Source organism: Myxocyprinus asiaticus, chromosome 46 (assembly GCF_019703515.2).
Source record: "Myxocyprinus asiaticus isolate MX2 ecotype Aquarium Trade chromosome 46, UBuf_Myxa_2, whole genome shotgun sequence".
Lineage (NCBI taxonomy): Eukaryota > Metazoa > Chordata > Actinopteri > Cypriniformes > Catostomidae > Myxocyprinus > Myxocyprinus asiaticus.
The window spans coordinates 9974843-9990716 of record NC_059389.1 but is presented as its reverse complement, the minus strand read 5'-3'; the positions used below and the strand labels follow the sequence as shown (position 1 = coordinate 9990716).

The 15874-nt window shown below is 41.4% G+C and overlaps 1 protein-coding gene across 1 annotated transcript in view; it reads left to right on the top strand.

The window, feature by feature from the left end:
- LOC127435924 (NT-3 growth factor receptor-like) overlaps window positions 1–15874 on the top strand; it is a 306013-nt gene that overhangs the window by 47054 nt on the left and 243085 nt on the right. Inside the window, exons 2-3 of the mRNA XM_051689735.1 lie at window positions 3438–3512; window positions 10585–10656. Coding sequence (XP_051545695.1) covers window positions 3438–3512; window positions 10585–10656 — 147 coding nt within the window. The remainder of the gene's footprint in view (window positions 1–3437; window positions 3513–10584; window positions 10657–15874) is intronic.

Genomic DNA, 15874 nt, shown 5'->3' with positions numbered 1-15874 from the left:
GTTGTAAAGGAGTTTTTAGTTGTAATTTATTTAATATAGTCAACAACAATGTCTATTTTATTAACGATGCACCCAAACCCTAAACCTAACCGTCAGTAGAGTGAGAATTTTACGTTAGAGGGAAAATATATCCTCCAAATCACACTTATTTATTATGTGGAAGTGATTACTTCCTGGTTTCAGTGGGACCAAAACCTGTGTCTCTGAGGCTGCTTGCCCATTGTCCTATCAGTAGCGCCACAGGAAAAGGTAAACACATATGAATTGATGCAAAGATGTTTGATGGGAGATTCTGCTTGTCAGTAACTCAGCAGAATGGGGTCAATGTCAGGATATTGGAACATTTGGTAGCATCATGTCGACTTCCTGCTAGATCATGGTTTGCAAGGCACCTTTCTGAAAGAGAAAAAAATGTTTAAACCAGCCTAAGATTGTTTGCAGGTCTTAATTGGTTTAAGAGGGTCTAGGTGCTGCCAAGTGCCTGAAACCCCTCTGAAACCAGTCTGACTTTTTTTTTTTTTTACCAGCAAGGGGACACTTTCTGTCAACTGACAGAAAGACTGGTGGGGTCATGTTTCCATGACGGCAAACTACAAGTGCATGAATTTGCATCGGTGACAAGCCAAGGCTTCAGGGGACGTGGGAGTCCTCTCTTCAATGAAATGCTTTCTCATTAGGCTACGTGTAATTGCATTGTGGGTAATTTAAACTAGTTGTAAATTGTGAGGTGGAACATGATTTGGGAGTAGGCCTACCAGACAGAGTAATAGTAAAGTACAGTGGCCTGGAAAACAATTCTTGTCTGGCCTCTGAAATTCAATGGAAATACAAAACACATAGTTTACAAAGAAAATACTGAAGGGATAGTTAACCTAAAAATACAGATTTGTTCATCATATACTCATCCTCTCGTTATTCCAAACATATATGACTGTGTTAGGTAGATGTTAGGTAGAATGTTAATCTTAGTCACCATTCATTTTCATTGCATTTTTTTCCCCCCATACAATAAAAGTGAATGGTGTCTGAGGCTGTAAGTCCCTGTAATCTCCTTTTGTGTTCCATGAAACATCAGGGTGAGCAAATGACGACAGAATTACAATTTTTGCACGAATCTTGCCAGTTGGCTGGTAACTTTATAAAGGACAGCAAAATAATACATGGTTTAAGTTACATTGATGAAAGTAACTTGAACGAATCAAATGCAAAAAACATCTGTCAACTTGTCTTCTAATGACTTTTACCTCAGTGGAAATATTACTATCAGAAGTTATCTAGGAAGTTTTTTTCTGTCTCCAGAACTCCATGTGTTGACACATATTTGGAATATTCCTTGCATATGTCACCAAACATGAATATATTATATTAGTCCAGTTTTTTTGACAGGTGCAGTTTTACAGAGAGTGACTAGCTTAAAAAAATTATGCTGGGAGTGACACAATGACCTGCGCTGTTTTACACTAATATGCAAGACAAAACAATAAAAAAACAGTGAAAAGCAATCCCATTCTCCTGTTACTTAGGTCCACAATTACCTGCAACCTGATGTCCTTGCTTGTCCACATTTTTGACTACAGCAAAAGTTGGGAAACCATGAAATGGTTATTTATTTATATAGTCCATTGTTGCACCACTGCTTCTATCTTTAATAGTTTACTGGCATTGCTTCCCTGTGGAGCAGACTGTTTATTTGCTGTTATAATGGGGTCCTGGTATGTACACATGTGTCTGCAAGCCAACCTCTCTGGCTCACTGGCCAGCACAAGACAGATTCTAGTGAGGCAGTTGCCTCCTGCTGTTTGTCTAAAACCCACAGTCACTTACACTGGAAAACACTTTTCTGGATCCAAAAGGGTCCTTCAGACATAAAGGGCTCCAAAAACCGCATTTCACAATATGGCACTGTTTTGGAAAACTGATTTCCCTGGCATTCTTTGTCACCCAAATCACCCAAAATCCTTTCCAAGCAATACTAGACTTGATTAGCCATTCTAAACATTTGTAAATTAATGCATGCTTTGAGCATCACCGTTTCAATACATTTTCAATTTACTAATAATTTTAGTGTCAAGTTATTTAACTTTTATTTCTCCTGCCACTGCATTACTACCTTGTTGTGGACTACAAACATGGTGCTGGTGCTGTTGCATGACATCATGGTGTTCTAAAATAATCCATTTTGATTGGTCTGGCATCAGTTGTTCGCACTTTTGTTAGTAGTCACAACATCAATGGTCCCACTTAACCTCGGCTGCCTGCTTTCTCGTATTTGCACTTACATGTGCACAAGTGAGTTTTGCTATAGATTTTTTGCAAAAGTCAAGTTGAAGTTGCAGTGCCAGCTATGAGTGGTTGTAAGTGCAGACTTGTGGTTGTACTGCAAAACTGAATTAAAGTACAAAAGTAAATATGTATCACAAGTTTGTGTCTGTCATTGTATTTATGTGAATGCCATGTTACACATTTGTGACTATTTGTCTGCAAGTTTGAATTCAAAACACAGGTTATTGACTATTGTCTGTGAGTGCAGATTGTAACATTCATCTTCAGGGTTTGTTATATTTTATTTAGTTTCATCTGGGCTGTGAGTGTAAATTTCAGTTTACATTTAAGTTCTCAAATTCAAATCTACAAGCTGTCGAATTTAGCAACAGATTTACCTTCATATTTGCTTGGTGTTTCAGAAGGTAAACATATTCCATTACTGCCATAAGACAACTGTAAGCAAGACCTCATTTTCTCTTGAGCTGCTGTGTTCATCTGTGTTCAGCAGAGGATGCCCAAACTGTTTGAGCTTGGAAACAGGAGAAACTTCTAGAAACATAGTTATGGCATTGGCAAAACTTTGGAAAACATTTATTAGTCAGAGTGTGTGTTGTAATGAGTGCTAATTCACACACACTCAAACCATGATGCTAGCTGGCTCTTGTCACAGCTGCTGTGACGGTCTTGTTGTTCAGTCACTGCAGTCTGGCTTTTGCGATAAAGATCATGAACGTTTTCTATTTTTGTACATAAATGTGAAGTATGTAATTTCTTTGATGTTAAATACTTCCTCCTATCCCAGTTTAATATGCAGAGACAACTTTAAGAAAGCCATTCATAAGTTGATTTTCCAGAATAGGGTAAACACTGTGGCTCTGTGGTGCTATCAATACTTTTGCTCTGTTTGTTCAAGTGGCCAGACATAGCAACATTGGCTCAACCAGTGGTGTGAGTTTAGTGGCGGAACTACATGTGTGACAGCTGTCAGTTCCTAAAAAAATGTATCTAACATCTCCCTTTGGGTTCCATGAATAAACAAAAGTCATACAGTTTAAAATAACATGATGGTTAGGAAATGAAGACCATTTTCATTTTGAGTGAACTATCACTTTAAAGGAGTGTGATTTGTAAATTATTATGCTCTAATTCTGTATTCTGTATTTGTTTTACAGACACATTGAGAACTGGTCCGGTTTGCAGATGCTAAGAGATGTTGACATGGAGCTTTACACTGGACTTCATAGACTGTGAGTACCGCAGTTAGCACCCACCCCATTAAAGCAATGCTAATCTCACTTAGCACTTTGCGCCACTGAGCACATTGATTGCTGTGATAAAAGCGGTCAAACGGGGATGTCGTCACACTTCAAATAAAAAAAAAAAATCTTCAAATCAAGTCCCCAAAGAGAGCTTTTTGATGTGACATCTGTAGAATCGTATTGGTGGCAGTGTCATGCTTGCATTTGCATTTTTTTTTTTAGAGTTTACTAGTGGCATCAAAAATCTTTTCTAGCCAGCCTCACATAAAACTTGCCTCCCCAAGGCCTGCTTTAAAATGATCTAATAATGCTGCTGAAGTAGCCAGAAAATTTAATTACATCCCCTAACACCCTCCATCTGGTCATGCGATGGAGGCTAACTCGCTTTACCTCATCCACTCTGCTGTCGTAATACTCATATCTTCACTTATTGCCACCGCCTCTCCACCTGGTTCCTCATAAGCATGGCTTCCTCCCTCTTCACAAAAGCCCCTCAACTTTATCTTCATCCCTTCACAGCTCAGCCTGTTCATGGAGACCCGAAGCAAAGATTAATATGGTTCTCATTAGTGGTTAGCTCTCACCTGCACAAGGCTAGTTCCTCCTTGTACTTTGACTCAAAGGGCAGAACTTGGTCACAGTCACACAGTTTTGGGGAACCTGCTAAAAGCTCATGTTCGCTAAATAATTGATTCTTCACTAAGCTCTGGCCCTTTCGCTAAGGTTGTCAGTGATGTTTAAAAGTGGGGTTTTATGCCTGGTTTGACATTTTCAGTCTGGTTTGAGATCTCCATTTGCTCCACCATTCACAAATTTTGGTCAAAATTGGAAGTCAGACAGTGATTATCAGCATCAGTATCAGAATCAGAATGAGCTTTAATGCAAGTATGCTTACATACACAAGGAATTTGTCATGGTGACAGAAGCTTCCAGTGCAAGAGAATGCAATGTATATACAAACATACAAACATATACATTTAAACATATATACATATAGTGACGTAAAAAAATAAAATAAATAAGATATAACAGATAAACAAATAGAGAAATATACAATAGCACAATAATGTTGTTAGAATATTTTATAAACAGATATACAGTTATGTGCAGGTGATGTAATGTATTGAAGAAAAAGTAGGATATGTTAAAGAATATAAATGAGAGATGGATTTAAGTAGGAATGGATGGACTGAATATTGCACATGGTTGTATTGACCAAAGGAAAGTATTTGTGGGCAGTTTTAACTGTTCATGAGGTGGATGGCCTGAGGGGAAAAAAAACTGTTCCTGTGCCTGGCTGTTCTGGTGCTCAGTGCTCTGTAGCGCCAGCCAGAGGGCAACGGTTCTAAGCGGACGTGTGCTGGGTGAATGGGGTCAAGAGGGATTTTGCCACTCTTAGATTCCATTTTTCATCATTCTGGATGTGTACAGTTCTTGCAGGGTGGGTAGGGGAGCACCAATAATCCTCTCAGCAGTCCGAACTATCCTTTGAAATCTTCTGATGTCTGACTTGGTAGCTGAACCAAACCAGGCAGTTATAGAAGTGCAGAGGACAGACTCAATGACTGCTGAGTAGAACTGTATCAGCAGCGCCTGTGGCAGGTTGAACTTCCTCAACTGACAAAGGAAGTACAATCTCTGCTGGGCCTTTTTCAAAATTTAGTCTATGTGGGTCTCCCACTTCAGGTCCTGTGAGATGGTAGTGCCAAGGAACCTGAATGACTCCACTGCTGCCACAGTGCTGTTCAGAATGGTGGGTGGGGTTAATGTTGGGGTGTCCACTATCATCTCCACTGTTTTGAGCATGTTCAGCTCCAGGTTGTTTTGACTGCACCAGATGGCCAGCTGTTCAACCTCCCTTCTGTATGCAGACTCATTGTCATCTTGGATGAGGCCGGTGACTGTAGTGTCATCTGCGAACTTCAGGAGCTTGACAGAGGGGTCCTTGGCAGTGCAGTCATTTGTGTAGAGGGACAAGAGTGGTGGGGAGAGCACACATCCCTGGGGGGCACCATTGCTGATTGTACATGTGCTGGAGGTGAATTTCCCCATTCTCACTAGCTGCTGCCTGTCAGTCAGAAAACTGGTGATCCACTGACAGATAGAGCTGGAAACAGAGAGCTGGTTTAATTTAGTTCATAGGAGAGCAGGGTTGATGGTGTTTAAAGCCAATCTGAAATCAACAAATAGTATCCTTGCATAAGTCCCAGGTCTGTCTGGATCTTGAAGTATGTAATGCAGTCCCATATTGACTGCATCGTCCACAGACCTGTTTGATCTATAAGCAAATTGATGGGGATCCAGAAATGGTTCAGTGATGTCCTTCAAGTGGGCCAACACCAGTCTCTCAAATGACTTCATGACCACAGACGTCAGAGCAACGGGTCTGTAGTCATTAAGTCCTTTTGATTTTGGGTTTCTTTGGGACGGGATGATTGTGGAGCATTTGAAGCAGCAGGTAACTTCACACTGCTCCAGTGATCTGTTGAAGATCTGTGTGAAGATGGGGGCCAGCTGGTCAGCACAGGATTTTAGAAAAATGGGCGAAACACCGTCTGGGCACTGTGCTTTTCTTGTCTTCTGTTTCCAGAATACCTGGCACACATCCTCTTCACAGATCTTAAGTGCATGTTGAGTAGCAGGAGAGGGGAGGAGGGTGGTGGCAGGAGGTGTAAATGTTTGTGTGTTATGAAGGTCGGAGCAGGTGTGTGGTGTGTGACTGGGCTTTTCAAATCTACAGTAAAACATTCAGGTCATCAGCCAGTTGTTGATTCCCTACAGTGTTAGGGATGGTGTCTTGTAGTTGGTAAAGTCTTTCAGGCCTCTCAACACTGATGCAGGGTCTTTAGCTGAAAACTCTTTTTTTCAGCTTTTCAGAATAGCTTCTTTTAGCCCCGCTAATCTCCTTTGTCAGTCTGTTTTTGGCCTGATTGTACAAGATTTTATCCCCACTTCTTTAAGCATCCTCTTTAGCCTGACAAAGCTGCCTGAGTTTTGCTGTAAACCATGGTTTGTCATTGTTTTGTATAATGTCAAAATATCTGTGAGCTTGTTGGGCCTCATGTATTCAGATAGAAGACAAAGGCAGGCCTAACAGTCGTAAAACCTAACTCAGGCCCACATACCAAGTCATAAATTTGACTGAAAAACCGTGCCAAAATCAAACAAAGGGAGTCCAAAACAGACTACAAATCCCATGAAGCCTTGCTCACTAAAGGATCAAACTCTCAACTCCTATTGGATGAGGCACACAACAGAACGTCCCTCAACCATGACATCATCAGGAGTAGAAATACCTCTGAAATGCTTCCGGGATTTGCTTCCAGCAACTTTGCTCGCCGTGTGTAGACGCAGCTCATCGCTGCTCTCAGGTGTAGCCTTGTGGCACAAGGAAGTAACATCTGACTTAAAACTGTGGCCATACAATCTCCATTTCGCTGGACAAGTTGAGATTACTCTGTGTTCCACTGAACACTCTAACGGATCCGAAGGAGTCCGCTGAGCAATCCGCATCTTCATCCGTTTGCCTGCAGAAGTGAAGAGATAAAAGATTTCTCTTCCATCTTCAATCAAGTCAACGTCGCTGATTTCTCCACCAGCCCGCCGAGAATCAGCAGCTGTACCGCCCGCTGACAGAGCGAGGAAACGGCCTCCCGTCATCACCCGAGCCTCGAGGAACCGAGTCTGAGTTAAAGGACGGATGAACACACATTCTGCATCCTCATGCGATTCAAGTAAGAGGTTTACGTCTGGGCAGAGATGGAATATTATAGTGTGTTATTCTTGTGTATCAAGGTTATTGCTTGTACAGTTTACAGACCGCCATGTCCGCTCATTATTAATACTCAGGGTATTAATTATCACGAATTTGATTTGCTGTATTGTAGTCCAACCACATTGGACTGTTGTGCATTTCCACCATCGCGGGTGAGACCGGCAAACTGAGTTTATCCATTAAAGAATCAAAGACCACGGGATGGTTTACGAGCCGTCCACCGCGTCTCTGAGTGAAAAACTAACAGCTGCTTTCTCCCCCACGATCGCGAAACCGGCTTTGGGGCCGTCACTTAATTCTCTCTCTCGTACTAACCACACACACACGCGACCCCTCAAAAGCATTCTCACACACATTTTTGGCTAGTAGATAGCTACGTGATAAAGCTCAGCTTTGTCCCTAAGCTATCGTACAAGCGGATACACGTGGTAACTGGTAGACGCCATTGACTGGTTTCTCTCCGCCCACATTCGCGGCCATATTCTCTGGCCGGAAGTCTCGTGTGACATACTCTCCACGAGAGTCACATCCGCCACATGCGTCCCTCCTTACACACACACACACACACACACACACACACACAAACAAACACTCGCTCTCACACACACCCTCATGTGTTATAGGATTATTTTGATTTCCATATCTAATATCATTGTTTAGTTTGTAGTTGTAAGTCGGAAGTTTATTGACTGCATTGTATTAATTATTAATTGATATTACTGCATAAAAAAACTTTGTTATATTACAAAGAAGTGTTTTGGTTTGTTTTGCATACACCTGTGTCATGCTGACGGGATGTCAGTGCTCGGATTCAAGCCTTCATTCATTGTTTTTTTTTCCCGAAAATCGATATTCTTCAGATGTCGATTTTCCTAAGAAAACAATCTAATTGAGACCGTTATACTATCTGGTTATTAGTCCCTGATTCCAGGGTGGTGCCCCGTCAATATTTATCCTTGTTAATATTCTATTGATTAAAGACAATTGATAATTATCTTTGATTGTTGAATTTGAATGATCAATAAGCTAGTGTTAATTTTAATGTTTCATCGATGTTAATGATTAGTGATTATCTTTGATAATTGTTGATTTAAAGGATTAAAAAAGCTAACATTGATTCTCATCAATGTTCTATTGATATTAATAATTATCTTTGAAAATTATTAATTATTGCTAATAACCAAACCTGCTCCTAAACATAGCACACTACATTTACTGGAGCCCCATATGAGGTTTTAATGAGTTAGATTCAATTAATTAATTTAAATATTAATAACTAAAGAAATAATTATTAATTATTTCTGATAGTAACACTGATCTAAACAACCAGTAAAGCCCTACAAGCTCATCCAAGTTGGTGGCTGCCGCTTCAAAAACACACCAATCAGTGCCATCAAAGCAGGCTTGTAGTTCCAGCTCTGCTTCATTGGTCCATTTTTTACAGTGTTTACTACAGGTTTAGCTGATTTTAGTATCTGCCTGTAGGTCTGAAGAAGATGAACCAGACAGTGATCAGAGAGTCCTTAAGCTGCATGTAGGACAGAGCGATATGCATCCTTTATTGTTGTGTAGCAATGATCCAGTGCATTTCTGTCTCAGGTGGGGCATGTAATGTTCTGTCTGTATTTGGCCAGTTCACGTGTGAGATTTACCTTGTTAAACTCTCCAAGAATAATAATAAGTGAGTCCGGGTGTTTTTGCTCCATGTCTGTGATCTGATCAGCCAGCTGTTGCAGTGCTGCGTTCACGCACGTGTGTGGAAGAATATAGACACTCACAAGAATACTCCCACGTCGAGTAGAAAGGCTTGCAGTTTATGAAGAGCACCTCTAAATTAGGACAGCACATCTTCTTCAGCGTTGTTACATCTGTACACCAACATTCGTTGAAGTAAAAAAACACGTTCCACCACCTCTCGTTTTCCCCGTTAACTCTGCGGTGAGATCTGCTCTGAACAGCTGGAAGCCCGGCAGATGTAATGCGCTGTCCAGAATGGCTTCACTCAGCCAGGTTTCCGTGAAGCACAATGCAGCAGAATTTGCAAAGTCCTTATTTTTGCAGATGAGGAGAAGTAATTGGTCCATTTGTTAGGAAGAGAGTGGAGATTCGTTAGATGGATGCTTGGCAGCGTGGTTTGGACCTTGACTAGTGCACTGGCTCGCTTGCCATGTTTGCATCTTTTAGTATGCTTGTACAGCACCGCAGCTCCTCCGACTAAAATGTCCAACAGAACCTCCGAATAATCAAAATCTTGTAAAAGATTGTCTGGCGTGTGCTGCCGAATATTCAGCAGCTCGTCTCTGGTAAAACTGGTCATAAATAAATTACTAAACACAGGCCAAACAAACAAAAATAGCAAAAGAACTGGAGAGCTCCACACCGAAGCAGCCATCCGTTAATCCTACTTCTCTAACCTGATGCTTAAAGAAATACTTTGATGTAATCACTCCCTCACATGCTTGAAATGACAAGAGAGTGCTCCGTGCAAATAAACATCTTATAAATGCCAATGATTTTTTTTTTTTTTCAATATACATAATTGATTCCAGCTGCCAGCGTAAATAACTCCGGGAGCAAGGATGCAGGCTCTTGATGATATTCTGCCCTTAATGACACTCCTTGAGGAGAAGAGACAAACTGGAAGAGACGATTGGATGATGTTTTTCCCTTTTACTTCCACATTTCCCCTTCTGACACTGCTGTAAGAAGGCAAGGCAATTAGCGGCCCGGTTAGCCACTAGCTGCTGTCAGATCCATTTAAAATGACATGAACTGGTCATCATTTTTTACCAGTTCACCTACTTGCCTGATTCACCTCAAATGAGATCTTTTCAGAAGCTAATCGAAGCAACTTAGCAATGCATTTGACATTAGCATAACCTAATTGTCCTTTGCCAAACATGGTTGATTGTTTTTTCATTGTACAAGCAGCATTAAGGTTGCCATAGATACCATCACATCTTTTGCAATCATTTTATATGTTTGTCATAATAGAATGCAATGTTTGGGATCCTTGTTTTGGAACCCAAATGCATATTAAGCTTTTGGGTTCCTTCTTTGGAAAAAATATATTAAACCAGCCTAAGGGGGTTTGCTGGCCTTAGACTCTTAGCTGGTTTAAGATGATTTTACAACCTGGCCAAGTTAATGCTAAACTGGTTCAGCTCATTAGTTAACTGGACTCCCAGTTTGACCAGCTGAAAAGTCCCCTCTAAAACCTCTCTATTTTCCAGCTGGTGGTTTTGGAAAATACTTATACATTTTTACTTGTTGTTTCTATTCCAGGTCCATTGTGAACTGCAACCTACGTGTGATTCAGCCGAGAGCCTTCGCTCAGAATCCCAACCTGCACTACATGTGAGTTCCAGAATGTTCTAAAGTTTTATTCTGATTAAACACCTCATTTGGAAGTCTAAGACTTCTAAGACTGATTCACTCTCATACTGTTAAAGATGGATCGTGAACTCAGGTTCACTTGTTCGTCTACAGTAGGCAATATATCTCCTCAAATAGGCCATGTTTACCAAATGGGGACAATGCATTTTCTGTCTTTGGTTGCTTTGCACAATCTTCTCAGTATCATGACTAACAACCCCTTTATTCAAGAGATGCCTTGCCCCTTCATGCATAATTTATTATGATGAAGTTCTCTGAAATATCTTACTGAACACCTCCCACAGCCATTTATCAAAGTGAGCTTGCAAATCACCTTGTGGAGACCAAAGTTGGTTTTAATCTCCAAAGAGCAGCTTTGCAGAGTCCTTGTTAACATATTATCTTTGTCTATGGCTGTTTTATGGTTTGAAATTGAGAATATGAGCCAAATAAATGCATTCTAGCAGAGAGACACCTATGCTGTTACCCTTTGTCAAACAAAGTGTCACCCTTCTACAATCAAATGGCAATGCTAATGAGTTGGCGACCTTAAAAAGTTGGTTGTTTGGTTATCGGATAGCAAACCTGCTATCTTAAGCTTTGAGTACTTTATTTACACTCCTCATAATCACAGTATTTTCCTATGCCCTGCTGAAAAAAAATTATAAATCAGTCAAAGATGGTTTGATGGTCTTAGCTGGTCTTCCATCCTGGTCCAGATAGACCGACTTGCTGGTTTTAAAGGGGTTTTGGGTTCTTCTCAGACTGTCATTGTGTAAGACCAGCTAGACCAGCCTAAACCAGCTTAGACCAGCAAATCACCTTAGGCTGGTTTAAGCATTTGTTTTTACCCGCAGGGTAAGTCGACATGAAATGGCATTCAGAAAACTGTTGCTCAAATTGAGCTGGCATGTCACCAGCAGACACGTAAATTCATTTTAATCTCTAAATACCATCTTTGCAGAGTGCTTGTTAACATATCGTCTTTGTCTATAGTCGTTTGAGGCTTTAAATTGCTTGACCGAAATGACTCCTTTCGATAATTGTCAGAACCATAAAGTGGCAGTGTCTCTTGAAATTCTGTTAGATTGCTCATGCACTTCCTGATTCCAACAGTCAGCAAAGACTCTCTGTTGTGTGCTTTGAATAAACAAAGGTTGTTTGAGGTAGAGTTGTCTGAGTCGTGGGGAGAATGAAATGAGAAAGTGAGAGAACGAGTCAGAGTGATGATTTACTTAATGAAGGTTGAATAGGATGAGTATGACAGGTCTGTTATTGCCCAATTTCCTGCCGGTGAGTGGTGGAAAGGAGTCGCAAACTGTCACCTCCACACAGTTCGCCCCAATTTGTGCTGTCCATTACAACCTGCAAATGCATTGCTTATTTTCTTTCTGTCATAAAGTGATGCATAAAATTTGTGTGTTGGTGAGGGCTCCCAAGGAATGTATCCCCTACAGAATGTTCCAAAACACTTTGTGGCATGTACTTGTCACTACATATGTCAACTGTAAACACTTTAGTATGGTATTCAGGCAAATTATTTAATGTCATGCTTAAGGTAGGACCTGGGAAGTGGAAGTCTGCAAACTCAACCCTTAAGTTCACTTGTAGGCCCATTGAAGGAAGGGCCCTTATAGGCTAACAAAGCCCTAACCCTTATGTCTGCCAACCCCCAACCCCCCTACTTTACCTTTCCAGTCTATAAACACCCTTATTATAGGTGGGGAAAAATACTGATATGTTAAAGTATCGTGATATTTTTCCTCGTGATATTGTATCGATATTTGCATGCCAAATATCTATATTATTTACATTTTTCAGCATTAATATTATGGTGATGGAATTAAACAACAGTCACTTAGAAGGTGCAGTTCACATGCTTTACACATAATCACTCTCCCTTACTAAAATGTTTTACGATTTTACTGTAGTAACATTAACTGAGGTATTTTGAGAAAAAAAAAAAGTTATTATCGTATAAAATAACCTTTTAGGTGAAATCTATTATACTTTTGTGTAGGGCTGCAAGATTTGGACAAAAAGTCATATTGCGATTATTTTGAAAAATATTGCGATTGCGATTTGTACTGCGATTATTATAGGTAAATAAATAAATAAATAAATAAAAATAAAAAAATATATATATGTTTTTCACATGTACAACTGCCAGAAGACTACTGAGGTTTTCACACTTGAGTCCTCTTAAAAAGAACCAAACTGAGACCTTTTTTTCAATTCACCACAAACAAATAAATATATAAACAGTGCAATCAAAGAAAAAACACTGTCTTCTTCATATTCAAATTGTACCCATCCACTGTGTACCTGTTTTTGTCTATTTTGTGATACGGCCCCCCAATCATCATCATTAGTTTTTGAAACACAGTCAACTCCAATCATTTAACATCAGATTGTCATGAATCCCGCCTTTGTTGTTCCTCCCGCTCACCACCAGAGGGCCCCATCACCTGGGGATTGACTAACTCTCTGGACTCCATTTCCCATAATCCCCATACCTGTCAATGATTACCTGTTCACCTGTTTCCAATTCATGCAGCTATTTAACTCTCACTCTCACTCGCTGTCATTGCGAAGTCTTTTTTTTTTTTTTTTTTGCCCAGGCTGACATTTCTGAGCGTTTTCTGAGATTGTTCATTTCCTGTGTATTATCCTGGACTGTTTACCCTGTTTTGATCCATTGCTGCCTGCCTACTATTACTGCCTTGTTTATCTGGATTTAACCTGTGATTGTCTGGTGCCTGCCCCGACCTCTTGCCTGGTTATTGAATATCCCTTTGGACTTCCTTTAATATTACTGCTGCTGGTGATTTACCCCTGCCTGTCTGTATTACTACGTTTATTGTTATTAAAAGCTGCACTTGGATCTCAACTCCATTGACTCATCATTACAAAAGACTTCCCTACAAACCGATCCAGCTGCATTTTCCAACTAACCACTGAGGTATCATTTCCTTCATCAAACCCAGCGGCACACCCAGCCTCAGCTAGAACAATTCACCGCACCATGGATCTAGCAGCATTCTTCGTTCAATTAAGCCAGGCGGACTTATCAATAAGGGAGTACTCCCATTTCTTTTCCACTGTTGCTGCCCACACTGGTTTTGATGATGCCGCTCTGAAATCTATATACAGAATCGGACTTACAACACGCAGTGGAGGGAATTGCCGGAGACTGGAGATTACACTTGGGAGGAATATGTGAGGATAGTACTTGACACACACGCCACAGAGGATCCTCATCTCACAATCCCGGTTCCAGCTTCCGAGTCAGTCAAACCTCAGCCTGCTCCCTGCCATGTCACAGCAACGCCTCAGCCTGCTCCACATCATGTCACAGCCATGTCTGAATCTGTTCCACGCCATGTCACAGTCAAATCTGAGTCAGCTTCACACCATGCCACAGTCCAGCCTTCCGCGACTCATTGCTCGAAGGCCTTCACGGCCCTTGTCTCCAAGTTAAATTATCCGCCACCGATATCGGTGCGAAGGGCCATGAAGACCCTTTCCCACAAATTGTCAGTGCTCACGCCCGCCACGGCCAAGGAGCCGACGCCCACGCCTGCCACGGCCAAGGAGCCGACGCCCACGCCTGCCACGGCCAAGGAGCCGACACCCATGCCTGCCACGGCCAAGGAGCCGACGCCCACACCTGCCACGTTCAACGAGCTGTAAGCCTCGTCCATCCCTGAGCCAGCATTGCCAGCCTCGTCTGTCCCAGAGCCAGCGTTGCCTACTTCGGCCGTCCGGAGGAGGAGGAGGAGGAGAGGAAAGGCTTTCGTTTCCAAGTCTCTGCCCATGTTCACGACCACAGAGGTCGTCTCCGAGTCTCTGCCCATGCCTACGATGACAGAGGTCGTTCCCGAGTCTCTGTCCATGCCCACGATGACAGAGGTCGTTCCCGAGTCTCTGTCCATGCCCACGACCACAGAGGTCGTTCCTGAGTTTCAGTCCATGCCCATGACCACAGAGGTCGTTCCCAAGTCTCTGTCCATGCCCACGACCACAGAGGTCGCTCTCGAGACTCTGCTCATGTTCACGACCATGGAGGTCATTTCCCAGTCATCCTGGACTCTTAGACTCGAGCCTCCTATGGCTCTGCCTCCCACAGCTCCACCCCTCGAGCCTCCCACGGCTCTGCCCCTCGAGCCTCTCTCGTGAGGTAAACAAATGACAGGAGAATCGAGAGAGTGCATGTTTCTGTACTCTACAGGTGCTACTGTTTATGCGATTTGCTCAACAATCATTTAATAAAGATGTTTGAATTACATCCCATCTTGTACACTGCATTATTATTATGATACCTATGCCTGGCAGAGACTGAGATGCTGCTACCGCAGATGATAATAAAACTGCTTCATGCAGAACACTTCAGTTTAGTGTAAATAAAGCGCTTAGCACACGGAAGCAAACGGAACCGAACTCTGAGCACTTCTGCTACTCTAATCATGAGATGGAGTTGTGGAGCACAGAACCACTCTGTAAACACTGTAATAATACTCTAACTTAATATAGACTGAACAGAGCAGTGCAAATAAACTTTGAAGCGAGCAGACTATTTATTTATTTAATTAAATCGCAGCCCTATGCAATTTAATTATCGAACAAGGTCATATCATGATTTCAATTTTATTTCGATTAATTGTGCAGCCCTACTTCTGTGTATTCAAACTGTGTTGTAATAATGTTTTTAAAGTGTTTAGGCTACTATTGTAGTCATAAATACTATAATTTTTAGAAAGACTAGCTAATTTGACCTAACCACAGAAATAGGGAGCCATAATGGTCTTACATGCTAATGCTTTTACATTGTACATAGATATTAGGAAATAAACTGGCCTTGTTTTGTAAACTGGCACATTTATATTAATTTAACAATGCATTTGGTGATTTGGAAACAGTTCTCTTAAGTCCGATGAGGATGAATGAGAAACACTGAATGAAATATTGCAATATATTGTAGTTTTGAATCGCAATAATATCGTATTATGACCTAAACATCGGTATTATATCATATCTCCAGTTACCTTGTGACTCACACCCCTAACCCTTATACACAAAAGCGGGGCTATTCTGCACCTGTCCTAGAGGGCCACCATCCTGCATTATTTTCAATCCTAAACAAACACACCTAATAAACATTCACTGTATTCCTGCTTGGTTTCACCTTGGTTGGACCTGG